This window comes from Myotis myotis, unplaced genomic scaffold (genome assembly GCF_014108235.1).
Source record: "Myotis myotis isolate mMyoMyo1 unplaced genomic scaffold, mMyoMyo1.p scaffold_m19_p_7, whole genome shotgun sequence".
NCBI classification, from domain to species: domain Eukaryota; kingdom Metazoa; phylum Chordata; class Mammalia; order Chiroptera; family Vespertilionidae; genus Myotis; species Myotis myotis.
In genome coordinates, this window is record NW_023416379.1 from 69,929,280 (window position 1) to 69,956,969 (window position 27,690).

Genomic DNA, 27,690 nt, shown 5'->3' on the forward strand with positions numbered 1-27,690 from the left:
GGGGCTTGATGGGGGGGGGGCAATGAGGGGATAAGGACATATATGTAATACCTTAATAAAGAAAAAATATAAAAACTCATTCTAAGTTTACTCATTTGTACAACAGAATATTCCATGCACTTGTTATGTATGTGAGAGCTTCCACCTTCTGGATTACCATTAGAAGAATATGATTTGTCACCAACAGGTATCTTAGGGCTTATATTTGTATAAAAATATTACATGAATATTATATGTTATATTTAAATCATTTAATTCTTATTTTATGTCTTTTAAAGTGTTTTTTTTTTTTTCCCTAAAACTAATCCGAGAGGGATACTTATATCTGAAGAAAATCACATCTATCCATTAAAGATGTTGACTATCGCTGTGCTCCAGTTATGTTCAAGCTTGATATAAAAGACTATAGTAAGTTGCTGGTTAAATTACACAGTGATACCAAACCTTTTCAGAATCAGGTGATTATATAGGGAAGGATGAGATACAACATAACAACCACAATTTTTCCTGGCCTGTTTCACAGAGAAGATGCCTATCTGCTAGTGACACAGTTTTTCTGAAAACAGCAAGAAATTTTTGCATCATTAAGTAATTTAGGAAAATACTCAGTAGCAATGTATGCTTTTCTGTTTGAAGGGTTATTTAAAACAGCAGAACCTCCTGTTTCTTAATCAATATCCAGTTCTTGAGTTCACTTGCACTTTGGGAATGGTAAAGAAAACCAGAGCCAGTTCCCAGGAATCCCTGAACAACATCCCTGCTTAGAAATGTGCAGCAACATTGAAAGCCCATGTCGAGCAATCATTTATGACATTTTCATGATTGACTGTAAAGTACAATTTCCTGAAATGACTAACAAATCAATTATGCTTCTGAGCCTGCTGGCTCTTCACTGCATGTTTATAAATGGAAAAACAACATGTAAATGGCAATTGGTGGAAGAATGGCATGCGCAACCCTCATCATATGTGGTGAACTGGGCACTAACAGAAAACATTTGCATGGACGCCTATGGAGATTGCTGGTTTGCCAGGGCCAGCCTGACAGGGTTGAGCCGGGCTGAGGCAGGGAGGTGGGAATTGAGAAAAGAAAGAAAGACAGGAAAGCGGGGTCGGGAGGACCCCAGTTCTCTTGATGAACTGAAGCGAGTTTATTAGTCATGCAATCTTATTTATACACAACACACTGAATAGGAGGTCTGTCAAGAGGAATGTATTCTTTGTTCCTCTTAATCTCTAAGGGAGAGACATAGCAGAAGGACAAGTTCTCAGTACAGCATATCTCAGTAAATAGTTACAGACTTCTTGGTAAGCTATGAAAGGCTGTTCTCATTCTACAAATGTTGCTCTCATTCTACTGATAACCGCCATCCAAACAAGTCTGGGAAAACTGTGTGGGTAAGGGTCCCAGCCTTGCTAGCCCCTGCAGGTGCAAGGACCTTGCCAGCTTACATCTGGCCCCCAACACTGGTTTGAGGACATAAATACTAAAATGAGTACTTCAGGCAATCTAGCTGTCCCCCAGATTTGCCCTTTGCAAATTCAATGAGGAGGCAACCTTGTAATTTCTTCTGCACCATCTCTTCACTCTCCAGAACTAAATTTGGTAAATGTTTCTGAAGCATCCTTCATTGACTGTCTGCAGAACACCACAGCTGAAGAGCAGTTACTTTTCGGTTGCAAACTAAAAGGAATGCACACTGTTAACTCTCAGTGGCTGACTGTTGGGACACATTATTTTATTACAGTAATGGCAAGTGGTCCATCGCTTTGTCAACTGGGAGTTCGACTAAATGTGACAGTGAAAGAGCGGTTCTGCCAGAAATATCTGAATTCAGAATATTGCTCTGGGCATGGTAAATGTCTTACTGAAATTTGGAGCAAGACATACAACTGTCATTGTGAGACTCCATTTTCTGGAAAATACTGCCAGGAAGTTGATGCATGTTCTTATAAACCCTGTAAAAATAATGGCAGTTGCATTAATAAAAGAGAAAAATGGAATGAGCAAGGATATGAATGTATCCGTCCCCCACCATTTTGAGGTATGATGACTTTATAAATAACATAATTCTATTAAAATATGAAAATAAAGTGAATTCATAAACTGCTACTTACAAAAATACAAAAATTCTACCTTCAACTATTGTCAAATTATGCAGTCTTGGAATTAGGATTTCAACAAATGGAGGGAGTATAACAGTTTAGCTCATTATACTCTCTGAGATCGACAGGACCTGACCTACAAACATTCTACTGTTAATTTTGTTTTTATATGTGGGAATATTTTGGGACACATTTAAATTTAATTATATTTCACTAGAGGCCCGGTGCACAAAAATTTGTGCACTCGGGGCAGGGGGATGGAGGAGTCCCTCAGCCCGGCCTGTGCCCTCTCGCAGTCTGGGACCCCTCGGGAGATAACGACCTGCTGGCTTAGGCCTGCAACCGGGTGGCAGAGAGCAGGCCCAATCCCTAGGTGCAGCCCCTGGTCGGGCTCAGAGCAGGCTGATTGGGGAGTTGGGGCGCCCCCCCCTGTCATGCACAGAGCAGGGTGGATTGGGAGGTTGGGATGCCACCATCAGTCACGCTCAGGGTAGGGCCGATTGGGGGGTTGGGGCACCGCCCCCTGTCACACTCAAGGCAGGATCAATGGGGAGGTTGCGGCGCCACCCCCTGTCACGCACAGAGCAGGGCCAATCGGGGTTGGGGTGCTGCCCCCGTCACATACGGAGCAGGGCCAATCAGGGGGTTGGGGTGCTGCCCCCGTCACGCACAGAGCAGGGCCCATCGGGGGTTGAGGAGCTCCCCCCTGTCACTCACAGAGTAGGGCGGATCAGGGGGTTGGGGCACCGTCCTCTATCACCCACAGAGCAGGGTCGATCAGGGTGTTGGGTCGCCGCCACTGTCACACTCAGGGCAGGGCCGATGGAGAGGTTATGGCTCTACCCTGTCACACACAGAGCAGGGCCCGTGGGGCGGGGGGGGGGGGGGGGAGGCGCCGCACCCTGTCATACACAGAGCAGGGCTGATCAGGGTGTTGGGGCGCCTTCCCCTGTAATGAACAGAGCAGGGCAGATAGGGAGGTTGTGGCCCCGCCCCCTGTCACACACAGAGCTGCAGGGCGATCAGGGGGTTTGGGCGCTGCCCCCTGTCACGCTGATCCCGGTCCCGGGAGGCCTCTCAGCTCCACTGATCCCGGTGCTGGGAGGCATATTACCCTTTTACTATATAGGATAGAGGCCTGGTGCACGGGTGGGGGCTGGTTGGTTTGTCCTGAAGGGTGTCCTGGATCAGGGTGGGGTTCCCCAGTGGGGTGCTTGGCCAGCCTGGATGAGGGGATGATGGCTGTTTTCAGCTGGTCACATACCCTTCAGGGTGGAGGTCCCCACTGGGGTGCCTGGCCAGCCTGGATGAGTGGATGATCGCTGTTTGCAGCTGGTCACACACCCTTCAGGGTGGGGGTCCCCACTGGGGTGCCTGGCCAGTCTGGGTGAGGGGCTGAGGGCTGTTTTCAGGCTGGCGGGTGACTGAAGCTCCCAACTGCTCCTTTTTTTTCTTTTTCTTTGCCAGCTTTAGCTCTGACTCCAGCTCTGAGGCCTCTGCTGCTGCAGCAGGTATCTGGTTTGTTTGGGTTCTATAATCGAGACACTGTATCAACTCCAGCTCTGAGATCCCGGCTAGCTGAAAGCAGGTTTCTGGGGTTTTGTTTAGCTTCTATATTTGTTACAATGTTTCAAACTGCAAGCTCAGAGGCCGTCAAGGCAGGCGGGGAACGTTGGATTCCTCTGTCACTGAAGCAATCAAGCCTCATGTTAGCTTCCAGCTGCCTGGCTGCTGGCCACCATCTTGGCTGGCACTTTATTTGCATATCGCCCTGATTAGCCAATGGGAAGTGTAACGGTTGTACGCTAATTACCATGTTTCTCTTTTATTAGATAGGATTGTGTTGAAAGTTGTTTGGAGGTGAAATAAGGAAGGAGACTTCTGAGGCAGGGATGTCAGAGTTTACAAGGAATTTGAAAGGCATCATTGATCATGGCAAAAACTGCTTAAAATTAAAATCAGAATTAAAATAGAATTGGGGGTATTTTGTCAAATTGTGTATAACTGTTTTGTAGTAACATTTGTCCACTTGCCCTGAAATATTCTAGGCACGTTCTTCTGTAAAGGGCATTATGAGATGATTAACTACATTGAAAAATATTGTATGCAAGGTTATGCTATATGATATAGTAAGAGCATGATAGTTTATGTAAGTGGGATTTGACAAACGTGATATAACAGCAAAGGCAAGAAAGCAATAGATTTTAGAATTTTGTGTGTAGCTTTTGAGAATCCAAACTTTCTTATATGTGGGATCTAAAACAAAATAAGCAAACAAAGTTGAAATAGACTCATGAATACAGTGAAAAAACTGAGGGTTGCCAGATCAGAGGGGGCTAGGGAGCTGATTAAAAAAAATTTAAGGGATTTTAGAAGTACAATTTGGCAGTAACAGAATAATCATGGGGATGTAAAGAACAGTACAGGCAATATAGTAAATACTATAATCGTAACTATGTATGGAGCCAAGTGAGTACTAGAATTATTGGGGAAATTATTTTGTAAATTATATAATTTTCTAACTAGTATGCTGTACACCTAACACTACTATAAAATGATGTTGAATGTCAATTGATACAGAATTAAAAAAAAGATGAAACCTTAAAAAAAAAGGAATTCCAATTACCTTCAAATAAATCTTTTCCAGTCTTTTTTCCTTCAATTCCTTTGTTTCCTTGAGGGATGTTATGAGATGAAAAATGTTTTACGGTCTCTTACCATATGCTACATACATATGGAAACCATGTAATTGCCTTCAAATAATAGCATTTTTGAGCAAAAGAGGTAGCTAAAAGCAGTTATATCATTGCTGAGACGATGAGACCTTGGTTCTTATCTCTTTGAAGGAATGATTTCAGTCAAAACAAAATCCAGCAAAGCAAGCAATGAATTATTGGCTGCAGTAAAAGCACACACAGGACAGTGAACCAAGGAAGAGCTTAGCATGGAAGGAGCAACAGGAGAGCCTAGGCTGGGCTGCTTTAGCTCCCTGAGAAGTCAGAGAAAAAGGGGGACCTTGGAGACAGGTGCAGGGGTTTAGCGTAGGACACGCTGTCACTGCCCTCCACTCCACTGAGACAAGCCTCCTGAGGTTCCTTAGAATAACAGGGAAAGGGAATGGTGTAGGTGTGCTCCCGAGAGAGGGCACATACTGCATCTTTTGTGTTGAGGCTATTTATTTCTCTCTTCCAGGCCGGAATCTTAGGGGAGGTCTCCTGGAAGGTCTCAGTAGATTATTCATAGGCTTTGCCGGTGTGCTCTTTTAGGATCGTGGTCTCCCCTGATTGGTGGGCTTGAGGGCAGGTGGTCCTTAGTCAAGGCAGCTGGTTCTGAGGTCAGCAATGGCATTGCTTGTCTGGGACTGGGACTGAAATACAATTGAGGCCTAGATGTTATCTCTAGGGAGGAAATGTTAGGGGGTTTAAAGCACATGAGCAGCAATATGCTAGGGGTGGGAAGGTCACCCTGGGGGCGAGGCCCTTGTTTCCCTAGCTTTGCCCCTTGTTAGGTACCTGGGGCTTTCCGCCTGGTGACATTCTGTACCTGCTGTAAATTGTTCTTCCAGTTTGTTCAGCTATCTATCCCAATTTCCCTATTCCACTTGTCTTGGCTTACTGACCTGTCTCAGTTATAATTACATAATATTTGAAACAGTTATTTATTGATTGGCAATTTCATTTCCTTAAATAAGCAGACATAGAAAATAGTTTATACAAAATTATTTTAAATAAAATTATTTTCAAAGAAAATGATTGCAACTTGATATCTATAAATCAAAGGGAAAATTTTGAACGTATATTATTTTGATTATCTGAACATTACAAAGTAATTTCAGCAGAAACTATGTTTAGTCATATTTATCTCTATTACTATTTTTTTCTGAAGATTGAGTATTTTTTCATATGGTTTTATTATCTTAATTTTTCATAAAATCATCTATACCTTGTTCAAAGTTGCATTTATTATTGATAGGTTTAAATTTATTGCTTTCAACTTTTTTTCTAATTATGCCATTATTAATTGAAAAAAGTGCCACTGTACACATATTGAGGTTTCTGTTTGTTTCTTGGGAAAATCTGCTAAATGGAAAGTATCCTCAATTCTATTTGTTGTATAAAATACATAGATCAAATATTTACATCGGATCCATATTTTTTTATATATATTTTATTGATTTTTTTACAGAGAGGATGGGAGAGGGATAGAGAGTCAGAAACATCGATGAGAGAGAAACATCGACCAGCTGCCTTCCTCACACCCCCTAACTGGGGATGTGCCTGCAACCAAGGTGCACGCCCTTGACCGGAATTGAACCTGGGACCCTTGAGTCCGCAGGCCGACGCTCTGTCCACTGAGCCAAACCGGTTAGGGCCAGATCCATATTTTTATTCTATTCAGAATTATTTGACACACATTTTCAAAAATAATCCTAACAAAACAAATGATCTCTAAATATATAATCCCTTTGAGTGTTGGCCAAACTTAGGTGCTGCAGAGTTATAGACCTTTTCTATTTAATTCCATTTTGTCCTAGCACATCAATCTATCCATGAAATATAGGTGCTCCCTTCAAATAGTGTTTCCTACATGTCTAGCTATTTAAAAGCACTGTTACAGTGTTTATAATGTTGTACACTTTTGAACTTATCAAATTTGTTAAGTGTCTTCATTGCATTGTGCAAAAATAAACTTTAATGCTTTTAAAAAAAATAAGTACAACTCACACTTTCAAAAACTGATTTTTTTGTTTAATGTTATTTTTTAATTAAATGCTCATAACTGATTTTAAACAAGATATAACCTACATTTAAAGGCTTCTTCCACTAACATGTCAAAACATCCCTAAAATACTTTGGTTTATTTTCATTCATTCCTCAGAAATTTAAACATCACTAAAATCTAAATGTGGACAACAGTGAGAGAAAACACATTATGATATGCAACTTTTTTTTCAATATCAGTTTGTCACAAAGAAATTAGTGTACTGTCTTGTAAATATTTAAAGTTATTTGTGAAATTTTCAGCTAAAGATTCTAATCCAATTGTCTGAATATCCCAACTATTTTGGATTTACAATATGACTTATGTGTGTATGACAATAAATTACAAGTATATTTCCCCATCCTTTTTTCAGCATACTTAAAACAATATATATTAGGTTATACTTAATAAAATATATAATTTTAAAACAACAATAACTTTATCTTTAAACATTCTTACTAAATTTTCAATAGCATTTCTAATACTGTCAGATATCTTGCCTTCAACAGAATACACTTTTATAAAGCTTTATTTTTTTTCCCAATGAATTGGATGGAATAATCAAACCGCTATTGAAATTAATTTATTATCTATTTGAAGCCTCTTATTTCACTAGTAGTGTGGCATATTTTAACTGAATGTGAAATTATTCTAGCTATGGAGCCAATACATTTACTAGTATAAATCACTAGTACACTGTAGTGAATCATGAATAAGAAACATGGCTTAGGGACAAACTATGTATTCCTTATCAAATTTATAGGAAAACATAAATATGAAATATTTTTATTAAACTGTAAATTGTTTCTCTTGATCTTATAACATATTAAATATCTATTATGAAGTAAAAAGTTGGGAGGCGATTGTGGGGGAGATATAACCCAAAGAGCTCATGTCTGGGACACAGACAATAGTGTGGTGAAAGCCTGGGAGGGAGGGCCCAGTGGAAGGGTCAGTGGGGGAGGGGACATCTGTAATACTTTTAACAATAAAGGTAAATTAAATTAAAAAAGAAAGATCCAGTAAATAGAAATAAAGTAAATCCAATAAATGAAACATTATTAAAAAAATAAAGAAACATCAGCATATAATAAAATATGTAAATAGTTGTATATTCATACCAGGGGCTTGCATACTTTTCTTCTTTAACGGGTTAGATAGTAAATATTTTAGACTTTCTGAACTTTATGGTTTCAACTGCAGTAACACAGCTCTGCTATGATAGGGTGAAAACAACCATCCTATATAATAAAAGCATAATATGCAAATTGACTGAACAGCAAAATGACTGGGGGGTGGGGGGTGGGGCTGGCCAAGGCTCATGCCAGCGGGGCAAAGAGAGGAGACAGTGATCAAGGGGCAGCAGCGACCAGTGGCGGCAGCGACCAGTGGTGGCAGAGGAACAATCGGGGACACGGCCGCTCCTTGGAAGGTGCCATCCCCTGATTGGCCCACCCGGTCGCCTCCCATAGAGGGAGGCCAAACTGTGGCTTAGGCCCACTCCCTGGAGCAGGCCTAAGGCCTTCGTCAGACATCCCCTCAGGGCTCCCGGACTGTGAGAGGGTTCAGGCCTGGCTGAGGAACCCCACTGAGTGAATAAATTTTCATCCACCGGGCCTCTAGTCCTATATAATAAAAGCCTAATATGCAAATTGTCCCCTGGACTGGGAGTTCGCCTGGGAGTTCTACTGCTCACCCAGTCGCTATGACCCACACTAACCACCAGGGGACAGACGCTCCGACTGGTAGGTTGGCTTGCTGAGGGTGCTGGTGGGCTGGCCTGGAAAGTAAGGTGTGAGGAAGCTCCCAGGGTTTCAACCGGGGCCCCTGGCGGAGGCAGGCGGGGATAGGAGCCAGGAGGGACTGTGTGGCACAGGAGGCTGCTACCTGTGATTCAAGAGCCAGTGGACTGCACAGCCCTCTGCATCCTATAGCGTTCTTAGTGCACAATTTATAATCTTCAGAGCTGCTGCTTTTTTAAAAAATATATTTTTATTGATTTTTTATAGGGAGGAAGGGAAAGGGATAGAGAGTTAGAAACATCGATGAGAGAGAAACATCGATCAGCTGCCTCCTGCACACCCCCTACTGGGGATGTGTCCACAACCAAGCTACATGCCCTGACCTCAATCGAACCTGGGACCCTTCAGTCCACAGGCCAATGCTCTATCCACTGAGCCAAACTGGTTAGGGCAGAGCTGCTGCTTTTTAAGTTTCAGTAACTTCTGCACAAGAGTGGGCAGCACCGTTACAGGGTGATGGGCCAGGTGCACCTGCCCAAGGCCAAGGGGCGGCCTCGGGCTCTCAGGGACATAGCGGAGAGGAGGACTGGTGTGAGGCAGAGAAACCAAGTCCAAAACTTGAAAGGAAGCCAAAGCAGCAAGGGGCAGAGGGCGACAGTTGCACAGGGGCCTAGAAAAGCTGCTGGGTGGGGGCAGCCGAGGAGCCCAGTGCCTTTCCATGGGACAGGCTTCATGTCTCTCCCTCCTCCTCCCTGTGACCCATCACCCCAGATATCCTCCAAGGACCCACCTGGACTCACTCTGCACAGCTCCGCAGGGCTGCATGGCCCGCAAAGCCCCACCTGCACTGCCTCACCAACACTGCCTCACCCCGCACAGCCTTTGGGGGGATCTGCCTCCAGAGGAGAAAGGGGGAGGCTGCAGACAGGAGGTCGCAGGAGGAGGGGGCAGAGCAGGGCCCACCAAATTAGAAGGTGGGGAGGGAGGGAGAGACCCCACAGGACTGGGGACAGGGATAGGCAGGGAAGGAGGGCCATGCAGAAGCGCCACTGTTGTTTGAAGTAGAAATCTTGACCCCATTTTACAGACCCAGCAGAGTGTGTGTGGGGGCGGGGGCGAGGAGGAGCAAAAACAAAGATGGTGTGAGGGGACTGGATGGATGGAGAATAGGGACATTTGATTCATGGCCTATTTTTATTTTTTTTAATATATTTTATTGATTTCCCAGAGGAAGGCAGAGGGAGAGAGATAGACAGAAACATCAATGATGAGAGAGGATTGATCTGCTGCCTCCCACATGCCCCCTATTGGGGACTGAGCCCGCAACCCAGGAATGTGCCTTGACCAGAATCGAACCCAGGACCCTTCAGTCTGCAGGCTGTGGCTCTATCTACTGGGCCAAACCATCTAGGGCAATTTAAAACTATTTAAAACTATGGCCTATTTAAAACTGCTGCAGTAGGCTGAGCAGGGGTCTTACCACGATGGTGTTACCTGATAACGAGGGTGCTCTCCTTATGTTGGGGTAATCGGAACTGCAGTGAAGTAAAGATACACCCATGGAGCCTGCAAAGGGTTTCCATGCACACAATGCAATTTATTTTGTGTGGCAGCTAAAGAGGGTGAGAAGAGCCTTGGAAAGACATGAGGTCTCCAAGACCAGGGGCTGGAGGGAAAGTGCATGCCGAGCATTCTGCGCCATGAGTTACAATCTACATATATAAAAGCCTAACATGCTAAGTGTCCAACTGAATGGTTGACCTACCAGTTCCTATGACATGCACAGATGCTCTGTCCGGTAGATTAGCTTGCTGCTGAGGTCCAGCCTATTGGGACTGGGTAAGACAGGGCCAGACACATCCCAGAGCCCTCCTGCGGTCACTCCGTAGGTCCCTCCCTGGTCATCGGCCCCGATCGGGACTAGGTGAGATGGCTCTGATTGGCCTCCATTGCTGGTCCAGTAGAGAGACCCCACCCGTGCACGAATTCATGCACCGGGCCTCTAGTAGATAATATGTAAATGAGTTAATTTATCTATGATCCAATAAAACTTTTTTTACAAAAATAAATGGAAGGTCATATTTGGCTCACAGTTATAGTTTACCAACTCCTGATTCATACCATACAATAAATGACCAAATCTCTATAGCAAGAACAAATAGGCAACTCTATAAATTCTATGACCAGCCTGCTTGGCCTCAATTTTTCTTTCATATAAAACAGAGACATAACTCATTTTCTGTGGTTCCCACTCACCCACCTTACTTGCAAATAGGCAGCTTTTCACTCTCAGGAGTCAGCTATTTGTGATAGCTTTGGTCTTCAAAATCCCGCAACCTGTCCTTAAAGGAGAGATACACAGTACTTTGAATCTGGACAGGATTGAGAAAAGATAGGTGGATTATCACTGGTTAACTTGCTACCTTATCCTCATGTTAAAATAACTCACTGCTTATGTTTCTCCTACTCTCCTAGAAAAAAATTTTAAATACAAAGTGGAGATCACTTAAACACATCCCTGTTTATTGGAATGCAACTATGAATAAGAATACCGGGTTAGAAAATCCAAGACAGTGAGAATCTGATAATGGGACAGGATTGATAATTTAGCAATATTCTCTTTTACACTTCATAAGCATAAAGTGGTGCTATCATGTGAAAACTAGAATGATGACCTATTAATAACTATAATACCTTGGAATTTTTTTTGTACCAATTGTATAATTCTGTGATGTAAAGCCTTAGTAAAGAATGTGCACTTGTCAAATTTTAAAAACTTACAAGTATGTATGTATACATGATGTGTCTAAGTATGTATCTAACTACCTATCTATGTATTTGTCCCTCTACCCATCTATCTATTTAGTCAGCTTGTATATAATTATTTATTTACTTATTATTTTTTGTTTCAACATTTTTATTGATTTCAAAGAGGAAGGGAGAGAGAGGGAGAGATAGAAACATCAATAATGAGAGAGAATCATTGATCTGCTGCCACTGCACCCCTGCTCTGGGACCAAGCCCTCAACCGTGGCATGTGTCCTGACTGGGAGTTGAACTTTGATGTCCTGGATCATAGGTTGACACTCAACCACTGAACAACACTGGCTGGGCAGCTTATACATATTTAAAATTAGTTTCGCCAAAAACCTTCAAGAAATAATGCATATATAATCATTTTAGCCTCTGTTAGGAACTGTACATATTAATATATATTATACTAGAGGCCCAGTGCACAAGATTTATGCACCAGTGAAATCCCTTGGCCTGGCCTGCACTCTCTCAAATTCCAGGACCCCTCAGGGGATGCATACCAGTTTCAGACCAATCCCTACAGGCCAGGCTGAGGGACCCCAAAAGTGCACAAGTCCATGCACTGGGCCTCTAGTATGCATATAAGATCTTTGGTTAATCTCTTCCCGCTCTCACTTTCCCCCCTTTCCTCTGAGATTCATCAGTCTGTTCCATGCCTCCATTCCTGTGCATTGAGCATCTGCCTCCTGGTGGTCAGTGTGCATCATTGCTACTAGTTGAACTGTAAAATGGTCGGTCACTTAGGCTTTTATATATATAGCTGATATATGAAACGTGATCCTATCTAATAATAGAGAAGCATGATAATTAACCGTAACTTCACTACCCTTCCCATTGGCTAATCAGCGAGATATGCAAATTAACTGCCAACCAAGATGGCGGCCAGCAGCCAGGCAGCTGAAGCGAACAGGAGGCTTGCTTGCTCCAGTGACGGAGGAAGCCAAGGTTCCCCGCCTGCCACTGCCGGCCTCTGAGCTTGCACTCTAAGAAACAATGTTGCAATTATAGAAGCTAGACAAACTCCAGAAACCTGTTTTCAGTTGTCAGAGCTGGAGTGAGCAGGACTGCAACAGTGTTACAATTATAGAACCCAAACCCAGATCCCTGCTTTCAGCAGCCGAGGTCTCAGAGCTGGAGCCGAGCCTCAGAGCTAAAGCTGGCTCTCAGTTCCAGTGACAGCCATAGAAGGTAAATAAATCCCAGAATAAAAAAGAAAAAAAGAAGAGGTTGGGAGCTTCAGTCACCCGCCAGCCTGAAAACGGCCCTCAGCCCCTCACCCAGACTGGCCAGGCACCCCAGTGGGGACCCCCACCCTGATCCGGGACACCCTTCAGGGCAAACCAGCCAGCCCCCACCCGTGCACCAGGCCTCTATCCTATATAGTAAAAGGGTAATATGCAAACTGACCCTAACAGCAGAAAGACTGGGAATGACTGGTCACTATGACACACTGACCACCAGGGAGCAGACACTCAATGCAGGAGCTGCCCTCTGGTGGTCAGGTCACTCTCACATGGGAGGAGCTCTGCTCAGCCACAAGCCAGGCTGATGGCTGCCAGTACAGCGGTGGTGGTGGGAGCCTCTCCTGCCTCCTCAGCAGCGCTAAGGATGTCTGACTGCAGTTTAGACCTGCTTCCCACTGGCAAGTGGACATCCCCCGAGGGCTGCTGGGCTGCCAGAGGGATGTCTGATTGCCATCTTAGGCCCAATCCCCCGGGGAGTGGGCCTAAGTCAGCAGGTGGTCATCCCCTGAAGAGTCACAGACTGCGATAGGGTACAGGCCAGGCTGAGGGACTCCCCCCCACCCCCAGTGCACAAATTTTTGTGCACCAGCCCTCTAGTTCATAAATAAGTTGAGATAATATTTTAAAAAGTCATATTAAAAATATAAAAATGTTATATTTCTAGTGCTTTCTCAAACAGAGATTACATAAATTACCTTTATTCAAATTTACTTTGCTATTGAGTTTCACTTAACTGAGAAATTTGGAACTTACTGTCTTGAAGTTATAGCTATTATGCTAGAAACAGTTTAATGATATATTGCAAATTTATATCAAGACTGCAAAGAATTAAGGGTATAGATATAACAATTTAATTTGGAAGCTATTGAGCCTTTAGAAAAAAAACCTATTCCTGATTTTTAAGACACCTCAATATTAAGAAGGAGTATAAATAGGAACAATTAACCATGAGGTCAATCTCAGTCATAATAAAAGTAAAATTAAGAATTAAAGTCTAATCTAACACTGTAATTGCAAATTTGAAAACATTATGTAAATTTTATGTATCCATTATAAAGTGATTTACTCTAATTCTATAATTTCATAAGGTTTATTGCAAAAAAATTAATGTATTTTTCAGTAATTCATTGAATCATTAACATTCTCATTCTATATATGATCAGTTTCTGACTTTTTATTAAACTTTTTAAAATATCAGGTTGTTATAAGAAAAGTAATTGTCAAAAAATAAACTCTTCAGTCTTAGTTTAGGACTGACAGCTACAAAAAGCAATTTCAGCCCTGACTGGTCTGGCTCAGTGGATAGAGTGTCGGCCTGCAGACTGAAGGGTCCCAGGTTCGATTCCGGTCAAAGGCATGTACCCTGGTTGCGGGCACATCCCAGGTAGGGGGTATGCAGGAGGCAGCTGATTGATGTTTTTCTCTCATCGATGTTTCTAACTCTCTATTCCTCTCACTTCCTCTCTGTAAAAAATCAATAAAATATATTTTTTTAAAAAAAGCAGTTTCAGTTTCAAGATTCAAGAAGGTTCATTTGCAAGACATGGTGGGAACTCTATACCCAAGATAATTTATAGACCACAGCATGGCATTGAGAAATAATTATATTTCAGGATGTGATAACCTCAGATATCATTGGACAGGTAACAAGTGGTTCAATCTGACTAGTGAAGAGTATTGTAAGGCATTTCATTAGCAGTTTAAGTCAGAGGGTAGGCAGAATATTTTTTAATTTAAAGTTGATTTCTCCTTCTCCAATTTGTAACCTCTAGCAGTGGGTAGAATTTAAGGAGAATAGTATTTTGTCCATGGAAAGAAATGCTAGCAGGAGCTAAATCAGATATAACTTTTTTTCAGTTTTAATAATTGAACTTTAATCCTATTTTGAAATTCAATCCTAATCGAGGTTGGAAAATTAATCTCAGTCAATTCAACTCTAGCTCTAACCCCCTGCCATTTAGAAAATTGAACTATTCCTTGTTCTCATAAGTGTAATTTGTTAAGTAGTGTGGAGAGTTATTCGCATTACATGAGCCAATAGGCACACTACACGTAAAATCAACTTTAAGGCTTAGCATTTATAAAATTTGTACTTAAAATTATGACAGCCCTAGCCCATTTTGCTCAGTGGTTAGAGTGGCGGCCTATGGACTAAAGGGCCATGGGTTCAATTTCGATCAAGGCTACCTTGGTTGCAGGCTCAGTTTTACTCTCAGGGCATTTGGGAGGCAACCAATTGATGTGTCATTCTCACATCAATGTTTCTTTCTCTGTGTGTCTCTCTCTCCCTCCCATTTTCTCTAAAAACTCAATGGAAAAAAATATTGTTGGGTGAGGAGTAAAAAAAAAAAATTATGGCAAATAGTTAAAGAAGTTAATCTAATATATTTAATGATGTACATCATCTAGGAAGGAATTTATGTATTTTACTCTGGATTGTTATTTTTACATTGTCAAGCCTCATTTGTTCACTATGATCATTATCAGCATTGTGGTGATCTTTAGTTCTATGCTCAGCATGATCTACAGTAATATAACACTAAGATGAAACCTAAATAGGGACTTGCAGGTGGATACATATAGTGTAAAGCATCAAATATGCATAATTAGGCATAAATATTACTTTATTCACTTTATATATTATGGTAATTATTTTAAGATTAAACAACTATAAATGAGGCAGCTTCACTAAGTAGAGCACTCTGAAAATGTTGAACATTTAAGGAGAGACAATTGAGTAGCTGTAACAAATATATAATGTCTTGCCCAAATAATTTCACCTAGTATGACCAACTTAATTTTCTAAATATGCCTTTGTAAATATTACTTTCTCAAAACACTCCAAATACTTTCCCTTTTCTAATGTTATATAGTAGAAAGATGAACATGAGAGTTATGTGAGTTTAGTTAATAGATTCTGCAATAGTCATAGACAAATTTTAGTCATCTAATCTTCAGTTACGTCACCTACATTATGAAGGAAATAAGGCACAACTCCACCGCTTGCTCTGCGAAATGAATAAGATAATAAATACAGCAGTGGTGTGGTTAATATAGCACTGCAGTAAAGTTAAGCAGACTTGTGTCCCAAGACCATGTCTATAACTCCTGGCTCTATGGCCTTTAGGATATTATTTAAGCTCTCTACATTTTAATGTCCTGATTTGTAAAATTTTGAGAATTATCAATACGCATGGATTTTTATGAGGATTAAATGAAACAATCCATGCTAAGTACTTGGTAAAAATGGCAGACACATAGTAAGCATTCAGTTATTTTAGCTGTTGTTACTTTTGCTTGTCTGACGAAACAACGCTTCATCTGATGTTTATTTCTTCGGTTTAACAAACAGAGTCAAGTCCAGTCTCCTTATTTTTTTTTAGCATTTGCGTATTTATACAATTGACTTCTACTTACTTTTATGAACTTATTTTTTAATATTTCTCTAAACAATTAATTCTAGTGATTTTGTTATGAACACATTCATACTTTCTGTTGCTGCTCATCATTATTCCCTTCTCTAGTATAAAGTTTTCCTATCTTTCCCTTCTCCAGAATTCACTTCTTTTACTCTGCCTGCTGATATACAGTATCCTTGACAGCAAGGCCTATTATCTAGTCAAACTTATAGCTCCATTTTGTAGCAAATATAAGGTAATGAATAAATGTTTTATAATCAAGAAAATCAGAGATAGGGGCTGTTCTTAATCTTAAAGGAATTTCAAATTATTGTGTGCTGGGGTCCAGCCCCAGCAGGTCCAGGGGTCCCCAAAGGTGTAGACGGAGTCGGCGAAGAAGGAATGACACGGAGACAGCGTTCAGTTGATCAGCAGCGTAGCCAGGATCTCTAACCAGGATCTCCAGCCAAGTTCTGGTCTGGATCTCCAGCGAAGTTCTGGTTAGGATCTCCAGCCAGGTTCTGTGTCCATGTTCTCTTGCTAGGTTCTCCAGGTTCTCCAGCCAGGTTCAGTCACCAGGTTCTAGTCAGGTTCTCTTGCCAATTTCTGTAGTCAGGTTCAGTCCAGGATCTTTTGCCATGTTCTCTCCAGCGAAGTTCTTCTGTCTCTAGGTTCTGTGTAGGTTCTGTCTTCTAAGTTCTGTCTTGTTACATCTGTATTTATACCAGTTGATTCCAATCCTATCAATCTCTATTCCAAAAGTTAGGGCGTTTCTTATCTCCATTCCAGGGAGTAAAGATTATGTAGCTTAAGCATGATTGTTCATAGTTAAAGTGATTAATTACCTGCCTGGCACTTAGTTAAGAGGTTTTATTCCCTCCCTAACTTCAGGGGAAAATCCCTACCTGGGGAAATAACCTTTCTCAGAGACGTTGGTTAAAACACATAGTGCCAAGAAGGTGAGCAAACATATTAAGAACAGTATGCCATATATGCCAGGTCCCTTGAAACAGCAAGGATGGACTGGCTCCCGGCAATTGTGATTCTGACAGATGTACTCTGGAATAGGTATAAAGCAATCTTTTTTTCAATTTAGGAGTCACACGTTTATATTTGAATTTTGTACACTCTTTTTGCCATATATTGAAAGAAAAGAATCATAGTTTTGGTTATGTGATTTATTGGGACACTGGAAGTAATATTGAAAGAAACACACCACCTTTTAAAAGTGAAAGATATGGTTTTTGGAACAAATGATCATGTGAATAATATGAATATCCACTTAACTTTGACTCAGAATGTGTTAAATTTTCATAACAGTTATGAAAATTGCATGATTGCTTTGCTTTTAAAGTGAAAAACATGTAATAGCTACTTTTAGTCCTGTGATATTGAATGCAGTCTTCCTTTGTAGAATTCTGAATTGGCTATCATTTGCTACAAAAATTCTATACAATTGTAATAATTTTCTACTTCTGCCTCAGCAGTTTCAGTGACTTAAAAATCATTTGATGTCTGCCTGAAAATGACTGGTGTGTTGTTATCTATATTAAGTAATCTCTGCTGGTGCAGTGTAAGTCTTTTAATGAGTCCTAGAAATCTGTTAAAGTCTGCATGTTTTCATGCTTTGTTCAAGTGAACAGGTGTGACAATTTATAGAATTCAAGGCAGACACTCTAATTACTTCATCTTGGGACTTTGAAATATGTTTTATGGGGAAAAGTCATGAACATATTTTTTAAGATCAGGAACATTTTGGAACATATAGCTTCAAATTTTAATTAGAGAAAGAAAATTTCAAAATAAAAATTTAGGAAGTTGAAATCACCAAATGTTCTACCTTTATCCTATAGGTAATATTTTAAATTCTATTTTGTCTTTGATAGTCAATGACTTTATGGTTTCACGTGTTGGCTATCAAATCCCAATACAAGAATTACTCAAGTATCATTATAAACATCCCTTTCAATAGATATGATCATACCTGATTTCTTTAATATGCTAATTTGAATACAATGATAAAAAATTTCAGGCTTATGTTAACACCTCTATCGACTTCATGTTGTATAGTTTCAAATAAGTTTTAGAAAAGGCCTAAGGTAGATGAGCATTTGCTTATTCAAGACAAATATTTGCAAATGATTAATACATATTGATATAAAATTGTGTCACAATTCAATGGAATTCTTCTTAATCCAAAGAATACCTTTACAAGTAATGAGATAATAAATTAAATTATAATATTCATTTCAGTGATATATCAATTAAGTAAGTTTGAAAGGAAAGCCTAGCCAAACTGCATATGACTTTTGAATCCTCCAAAACTTTAGTACTAACAGCCTCCTGTTGATTGGCAGCCTTACCAATAATATAAACAGTCAACACATATTGTGCATGATATATTTATTACATACTGTATTCTTATAATGAAGTTGGAGAACACAAATATTAAGACAATCATAAAGAAGAGAATACATTTAAAATAGTACATATTAATTTTTAAAAATTGTGTATAAGAGCAACCACTCAGTTCAAACCCATGTTCAAGGATCAACTGAAATTTATTTTTCTGTCATTTATCCATTAGATTTTATTCTAGTGGTGCAATAGATCTACCTAACTATGGAAGATCAACATTGATGACCATCTTTGATATACTAGATATACTTGAACTGAGCACTTCCATGGAGTTAATTCTGTTTCAAAAGAATGAAAATAGCCCTGGCCCATGTGGCTCAGCTGGTTAGAGTGCCATCCTGTGCACCAAGAGGTCACCAGTTTGATTCCTGGTCAGGGCACATACCCTGGTAGCAGGCTTGATCCCCAGTAGGGGCTGTGCAGGAGGCAGCTGATCAATGTTTCTCTCTCTCTCTCTCCCTCTCCCTAAAATCAATAAAAACAATTTAAAAAAAAGGAATGTGAACAGCATGCATCATGGCAGATGAGCCTACCATTTTGTGTTTAAGGACTAAGGTTTCACTCAAGGTGCAGGGTTGCAAATAACTGAAGTTTCTCTAAGCCCATCATGCCTGCTACCTGGGAATCAACTGCTGCTACAAAATAGCAATCCTAATATTTTCCCCTGAAAAAAATTGTTCCTTAGGTCATTACCTTAATAGGCAGTATATTTGTATAATGAAGAATTTCATTTACTATGCTTAGAACTACAGAGCAAACATCACTTTTAGCTTTCAGAATCCATATAATCAATTCTATGATATTTCATAGTTACTTATTATGAGTCTAGGACACAATACTTGAATACATTAAATTACTTAATGAAGAGATAATATTTGGGAGTTCTGGGAATACTCAAATTTATAAAACAAGTCTAAACTTTTAGTGCTCTATAACAACATATGTCGTTTAACTATTTGCATACACCAATAAAATTTGAATCAAATATGAGATATTAAATTTAAAAATTTGCCTTATTATTTTCCACATGTACTCATACAAAATTCACTATCTGGCTACATATGATCAATGAAATGTAAACCTATTTTTAAATAAATATATGTATCCCTTATATAATTTTGATAATATATTACATATAAATTTCATCACATAGTCTTGAGCTTTCTAGAGTATATTTTAGAACTTTGAAACATTTTCAATAAGTATATGCGTTGCTCGACTGGGTATATATAAGGAAGACCAATGGCAGAACGATTGAATGAGGCTAGCATCGGCAAACTGAAAGGAGGTAGCATTTTAATGTAGCCTGGAGTAGTTTATTTTTTTGTGACCAAAACTCATTAAGTTCTAATTAAAATCGTGAAATGTTTTGAAGTTTGTACAATGTTTCCCTATGCAGATGGCATCCAATGCTTACAACTACCTTTTAGGAAAGAAATACAATAATCATTAAGTAAGGTAGATAGATCAATGATAGGTAGATAGATAGATGATAGATAGATAAACAGGGGGGAGCAACAGTAGGTTTACAGTTGTTCATCTGGAAGATATTATAATAATTAATAAGTAATTATACAGGAATAAACTCTGTGCTTAGTGTATTCACAATTGTAAAAGTAAGATATACAGTTCCTGACTGGGAGGTCCTTACTTCTTCTTCCAAGATAAGATATTATTTCTTCTCAGCAACATTTATTTTTTGTTTTGTTTTTTAAAATATATTTCATTGTTTTTTTTACAGAGAGGAAGGGAGAGGTATAGAGAGTAAGAAGCATCGATGAGAGAGAAACATCTATCCGCCTTCTCCTGCACACCCCCTACCGGGGATATGCCCGCAACCGAGGTACATGACCTTGACCAGAATCAAACCTGGGACCCTTCAGTCCTTAAGACGATGCTCTATCCACTCAGCCAAACGGGTCAGTGCGGCAACATTTCTTTTTAATGCTGATAAACCCTTCAGTCTGATAAAAAAAAAAAAAATCTGTTATCAACAGCTTGAACTTCTTGTTTTCTTGTCCATAATTGCAAGCATATTTTCTTCCCTATGCCTTTTATCTATGTTCTTCCCATCCCCGGAAAAAAAAAAAAAAACTCAAGGCTCTTCGTTGAGATGTTAGTGGGTGTTATTAGCTATAACACTTAAATATACCCTCTCTGAATGACATTGGCTTTCACAAAATAGTATCAGATTCCACATCAACCCTAGAAGAGTAAGCTGTTCTCATCTTTTATGACCTAGTCTCAGAAGTAACACCAAATAAGTCTTTCCATATTCTATTTGTTGATATTGTTATAAAATGTCATTCAGATTGAAGGGGGGATGTTCTAGAACACTCTGTTCAGTGAAAAATATTGCTGCAACCATTTTTGATAATCTACCAGAAAACGCTTTAAAAAAATATTTCATATTATGAACCCTAATTGATTCTCAGGCTTTTTCTTCTGCAGCATGCTTTGCAAAAGCTACTCATCCTATGATGTGACATACACCACAAGGCCATTCTTGCTTCTTGTTAGCCAACAATTGCATTTACCAAACTATTACGTTAGCCATATGTCTCAAAATCTCCTCCTTCTTTGAGTTTCATGGCATCTTGTATCAGATTTGTTAGTACTTTTAATCTTCTTGGTTCCTCATAATTATTTGATATACCCAGCACCTAGTTTATAATCTTTCTTTCTGTCATCACCATTTTGTAATCTTACTTCAAATTCTTCGACTTCCTTAATTCCAAGGAATAGTGCCATCCTTTCATTGTAGCAAGTCACACCCACAAAGTTGCCAAGAATCTTGTCATTATCCTGAAATACTGTTATCCCTTTAATTTCTCACGTTCTGAATCATTCTACATTGCATTTTTTGAACCAAGTTTAAAAAGAGAAACATTCTCCTGAATAGGAAAATTATATATATATATATATATATATATATATATATATATATATATATATATATTAAAGGATTTAGATATGATCCTATATCTGCTGTTTATTACTCTTGACCAAGACTCTTTATTAACTTTTCTGAAGCTAAGTGTTTTTTCATATGCAGTAGTTGAGAAAAAATAAAAGCAACGTTATATTGAAGTGTAAGTTAGAATCTTGTATGTAAAATACAAATACTGTTCCTAGCATCTAGAAGGCACTATTTTATTGTCAGTTTCCTCTTGCAAAATGTTTTTGTTCTTCCATAACTAATTAAAAAACAGGTGCCACACTTCCATTACGTGCTATCATGCATATAGTTATGTTTGCATTATGCAGAACATGTGTTTTCTCTGCCTCCTTTCAAGGTTACTGAGCACTGTTGGAGGAAATCCCAACATTTTGTATGGCTTTACCAATACATCTGTGGTCTTCAGACTCAACAGTACTCTCAATACTAATCTGCCTTCTCTTTTAGGTGCTTAAACAGGAATCTCTCTGATTGCTACTGCTTTTCTGAAACCTCATTTTTTTTTGGTTTGTTTGTTTAACCTGTCTTTCCTAAAGCATTACTCACCCCATATCCATGCAGCAGATAATTTTTATCTTCTGCACAGAAAGTACACATCCAGAATGATATTAATCAACTTTTATTATTTATTTTAAGTACATAATTCCTCACCTCCTTTCTTTTAGTTTTATTTATTTTTATGTGTCTATTTAGGATAATAACATTCTGATCTGAATTATTCTCCTCACCCATAGTCTAATATAATATTTGCATTTAGCCAAGTTTTATTTATTATTTGATATCTATTTTAATTTCTAAGATAATTGTATTTTGATCAATTATCTTGCTTATTGTAGGTAAACTACTGATGAGAAGAAATTGTTTTGTTTAATAAGCCCTTGCCACTATTTATCCAAAAATAGTCTAGGGTCCATAGGACTTTGGACCCAAGGAAATTTATTTTGATTGATAGGCATACAAGAGAAGAAATACCAGATAAAAGCAGAATACTAAGAAAGTATAAAGCTTAGGAGAGAAATACTGTTATAAAGGACAGTGTACATAAGAGTCAATCTTGGAATTATGTAGGAAAAAATAATAAATCTTAAGTGAAAAAATGACTAAAATCAATCAGTTAATGAAATAGAATGATTTCTCTGTAGGGCAGTAAAATGAATTCTGTAGTGTTTGACTTTCTCTCTTCTGGACTGTGTCCCTTCTGTAGGTCTTACCTATAACTGAAATCACATGCTTATATAAATAAGATAATTCATATTTCATTTATGTACTATATAATGAGTGTTATACCCTGGTGAATTTCAAATAATTTGTGAAAGACTTATCAAAGAAGTGTTCTTCAAAATATTCAAGGTATATTATTTGAAAGCTTATTGAAATTTACAAGCATTTGTACTAATTTTTTTTAAATTCAAAATAAGTTCCACAAACTTTCCTATCAAAATATATGTTTCTGAAATTTTAATGATAGAACTTGTTCATCTTAGGTCTAGAAAATAAAATTTGTAAATTATATCATTCTTTTTTAAAAAAAAATATATGTATTTTATTGATTTTTTTACAGAGAGGAAGGGAGAAGGATAGAGAGTTAGAAACATCGATCAGCTGCCTCCTGCACACTCCCCACTGAAGGTGTGCCTGCAATCAAGGTACATGCCCTTGACCAGAATCGAACCCGGGACCCTTGAGTCTGCAGGCTGATGCTCTATCCACTGAGCCAAACTGATTAGGGCAAATATCTCATTCTTTACTATCACTGTTATACAGTATCTTTCAAGAATAAATGTGGATCTCCTAAACATATCTATATTTTTCCAGGTTGGTTATGTTTATTAGACCTAGATTACATTTAGATTTCAAAAAACAGTAAAATTATATTGCATCTCCATACTGGTACTTCTTTCTAAAGATAGTCCAACTCTGGGATTTTGTTTTTAAGGAATAATGAAGCAAGCACATTCCTGTATGTCTCTGGTTACCTTCAATTGTGAAAATTGGCAATATAATATTAGGGTTTGTTCAATAATGTACTACTTATTTAGTAATTGAATACTGAGAAGATAAGATATATGGGGAATAAATGCAATCAGCTACATTTAAAGCATCTATAGAAAGATTAACAGTATAAAATAGCATAATCTGACCAAATCTCTGCTATTATTTAGGTCATATCTTTAGTTTCTGATTATATTTCATTAGTGGTAAAATTATAGGGAACTTAGATATCCTAAGTTCCTTAAGTGGCATAACAGTACCACTCTATTTTGAAGTTAAAAATATCATAAATATTTTATTAGACATATAATATTAATGTGTATAATTACATGGTTTCCATTAAGAGCAAAATACCAAATAACAACAACTGATTTAAAGCAGAAGAAAAAAATTCAGTCAACTTCTATTTTCCATAGCATTTTGGTTTTTAGTCAGGATATATTTCTTTCTAATTGCCCAGGCTTTGGTGATAATGGGATTCTATCGTAAAATTTTCCATTTTGGAGTAAATGATTTTTCCAAATCATGGTACACTTCAACATAAATTACAATGATATCAAAGCAGGAGTTAGTGAAGAGCTATTTTGGATATGCTGAACCGTTGTCTAAGATCTAAAAACCACAAATTTTCTTCTTCTTCTAATCCTATCTAATTAAAGAGAAACATGGTAATTAGTGTACGACCGCTCCCCTCCCATTGGCTAATCAGGGCGATACGCAAATTAACTGCCAGCCAAGATGGCGGCTGGCAGCCAGGCAGCTGGAAGTGAATAGGAGGCTTGCAACTTTCCCCGTCTGCCTTGCCGGCCTCTGAGCTTGCAGTGTGAAACATTGTAACAAATATAGAAGCTAAACAAAACCCCAGAAACCTGCTTTCAGCTGGCCGGGATCTCAGAGCTGGAGGTGATACTGTGTTTCGATTATAGAACACAAACCAGATACCTGCTTTCAGCAGCGGAGGCCTAAGAGCTGGAGCCAGAGCTAAAGCTGGCCCAGAATAAAAAAGAAAAAATTCAAAAGGAGCGGTTGGGAGCTTCAGTCACCCACCAGCCTGAAAACAGCCCTCAGCCCCTCACCCAGACTGGCCAGGCACCCCAGTGGGGACCCCCACCCTGAACGGTGTGTGACCAGCTGCAAACAGCCATCATCCCCTCACCCAGGCTGTCCAGGCACCCCAGTGGGGAACCCCACCCTGATCCAGGACACCCTTCAGGGCAAACCAGTCGGCCTTCACCCATGCACCAGGCCTCTGTCCTATATAGTAAAAGGGTAATATGCCTCCCAGCACCGGCATCAGCGGAGCCACGAGGCCTCCCGGCACCAGGACCAGTGTGACGGGGGCAGCACCCAAACCCCCTGATGGCCCTGCGGCTCTGTGTGTGACAGGGGGCGGGGCCACAACCTCCCTATCGGCCCTGCACTGTTCGTGACAGGGGAAGGCACCCCAACCCCCTGATCAGCCCTGCTCTGTGCCTGATAGGGGGGAGCTCCCCAACCCCTGATTGCCCTGCGGCTATGTGTGTGACAGGGTGTGGTGCCCCAACCCCCCGCCCCCCAATGGCCCTGCTCTGTGTGTGATGGGGTAGAGCCATAACTGCCCCATCGGCCCTGCCCTGAGTGTGACAGTGGCAGCGCCCCAACCCCCTGATCTGCCCTGTTCTGTGTGTGACAGGGGCCAGTGCCCCAACTCCCCTATTGGCCCTACCTTGTGAGTGACAGGGGGAGCTCCCCAACCCCCTGACGGGTCCTGCTCTGTGCGTGACAGGGGGGAACTCCCTAACCCCCTGATGGGCCCTGCTCTGTGCGTGACAGGGGGTGGTGCCCCAACCCCCTAATCAGCCCTACCCTGAGTGTGACTGAGGGTGGCATCGCAACCTCCCAATCCGCTCTGCTCTGTGCATGACAGGGCGCAGCGCCCCAACTCCCCAATCGGCCCTGCTCTGAGCCTGACCAGGGGCTGCACCTAGGGATTGGGCCTGCCCTCTGCCACCTGGGAGCAGGCCTAAGCCAGCAAGGCGTTATCTCCCGAGGGGTCCCAGACTGTGAGAGGGCACAGGCTGGGCTGAGGAATCCCCCCTTTCCCCCCCGAGTGCACAAAAATTTGTGCACTGGGCCTCTAGTTTATATTATAAAAGACCTGTGGCCCTAATGCCATAACGACCAAAGACCAGTGTGGGTGGGTGGGGCTGCACGATTTTGTGCCCTGGGCTTCTAGTTCAATTTATAACAGTGTTTCTAAAATTTGTAACTTCTGCAAAGTTTCTGTGCTATATTTTTTAAATTTCTTTATTGATTAAGGTATTACATATGTGTCCTTATTCCCCCCATTACCCCCCCCATCACCCCCCAACACACTCATTCCCTCACCCCCCTGTTGTCTGTGTCCCTTGGTTAGGCTTATATGCATGCATACAAGTCCTTTGGTTGATCTCTCCCCCATACCCCCACCCACCCCTGTCTTCCCTCTGAGGTTTGATGGTCTGATCGATGCTTCTCTATCTCTGGATCTGTTTTTGTTCATCAGTTTATGTTGTTCATTATATTCCATAAATGAGTGAGATCACATGATATTTATCTTTCTCTGACTGGCTTATTTCACTTAACATAATGCTCTCCAGTTCCATCCATGCTGTTGCAAATGGTAAGAATTCCTTCTTTACAGCAGCATAGTATTCCATTGAGTAGATGTACCACAGTTTTTAATCCACTCATCTGCTGATGGGCACTTAGCTGCTGGTGGGAATGCAGACAGTTGCAGCCACTGTGGAGAACAGTATAGAGTTTCCTCAGAAAACTAAAAATAGAACTCCCATTTGACCCAGTGATCCCACTTCTAGGAATATATCCCAAGAAATTAGAAACACCAATCAGAAAGGTTATATGCACCCCTGTATTCATAGCAGCACAATTCACCGTAGCTAAGATATGCTATATTTTTTATATCTCCAGCCTTTGCTTTCAGAATAGCATAGTATATACACCATATTCCTACATTAATTTAGTATCTAGGTAACAAATTCCCCTCATGACACCTCACTTAATAACTTTTACATTCATGTGGATGATACTTCAGATGCTAGAGTTTTATGATTCACTCTCTTTTATTATGCTAATATGTAACATCAGTCTTTATATTAACTCGGTTACTTCCAAATTTCAAATTATTTTTGTGTCTCTGGACTGGCTAACATAATGTTAACCATATATTAACACCTAATACTTAAATGAATATTGTTATTAATGCAAAAATTTTGGAATGCTTATAAGATTGTACAGGTTGTTTCAAGGACATGAAGATTCGTCAATTTTAAAACCAGTCCAATATATTAAATTCATGTAGATTAAATAATGATAATAAAAATGTCAGCTGTTATTTAATATATGCTGGGTATTTTGGTAACCATATTTTATACATTATTTACATGTAATCACCAAAACAATACTATGTTATAACTGCCATTGTACTTCCATTTGCATTCTTTACAGAAAAGGAAGCTCTTAATACTTTCATGAATTTAATAATTTCTCAGAACCACAGCAAGAAAGTGGTTGAGAAAGGTTTTTAAAGATTAATTATATTAGCAGACTTTTTCTATTTCGTAATTCTCATTTGGAGATAACATTTAAGTCATTGGCACATACACCCTTCTGTTGCTTGTTACTAATCCTTTATAGGAGGTACTTTTAACGAAAGATGGTATCGTCATAGTCTTCTAAAAACACACATTGCCTGAGAAAGTGCTATTTTATATCCAATCTCTAACATGTATAATTCTAAAAATCTATAACCAAAATTTTAAATGCCGAATGGGAGAAGCTTGTGCATTTTTCTTTGATATGATTTTAAGTCACAGTACAATCTGGCAATTTCTAAACTTAGGCCAAAGTTAGGGATTTAAAATCTTTGGAAGTTTACTTACATCATTTCCTCAACAGATGCTTGGTATAAGAGGTGGCTATGTATAGCTGAGGAAGAAAGTTCTTTGAGGATAGTGAGATAATTGTTGAGGTTTGAATTCTTCAGGCTTATTTCAACTAATTTTATTTTTCTTATTCTGTGTGCTAGTCACAAGGGTTAATGGAAAAATGCTCTCTCCCTCTTGTGAAATACAAAATCAATATTCTAAAGAAATAGAAAATAAAAATAATGATTTTTAAAAGAAGAACATATTTTAATTTTCCATTAAGTTTATGTGACTGATAAAAATATATATGTATTTATGTTTTGTATTTCTATTTCTGAATGTATTGACCTAA

General features: G+C 39.6%; 1 protein-coding gene across 1 annotated transcript in view; it reads left to right on the forward strand.

Moving 5' to 3' along the window:
- The first annotated feature begins 848 nt into the window (after window positions 1-848).
- EYS (eyes shut homolog) overlaps window positions 849-27,690 on the forward strand; it is a 1,264,258-nt gene continuing 1,237,416 nt past the window's right edge. Inside the window, 2 exon segments of the mRNA XM_036318417.1 lie at window positions 849-1,028; window positions 1,477-2,038. Of these exon segments, the coding sequence (XP_036174310.1) occupies window positions 849-1,028; window positions 1,477-2,038 (742 nt within the window).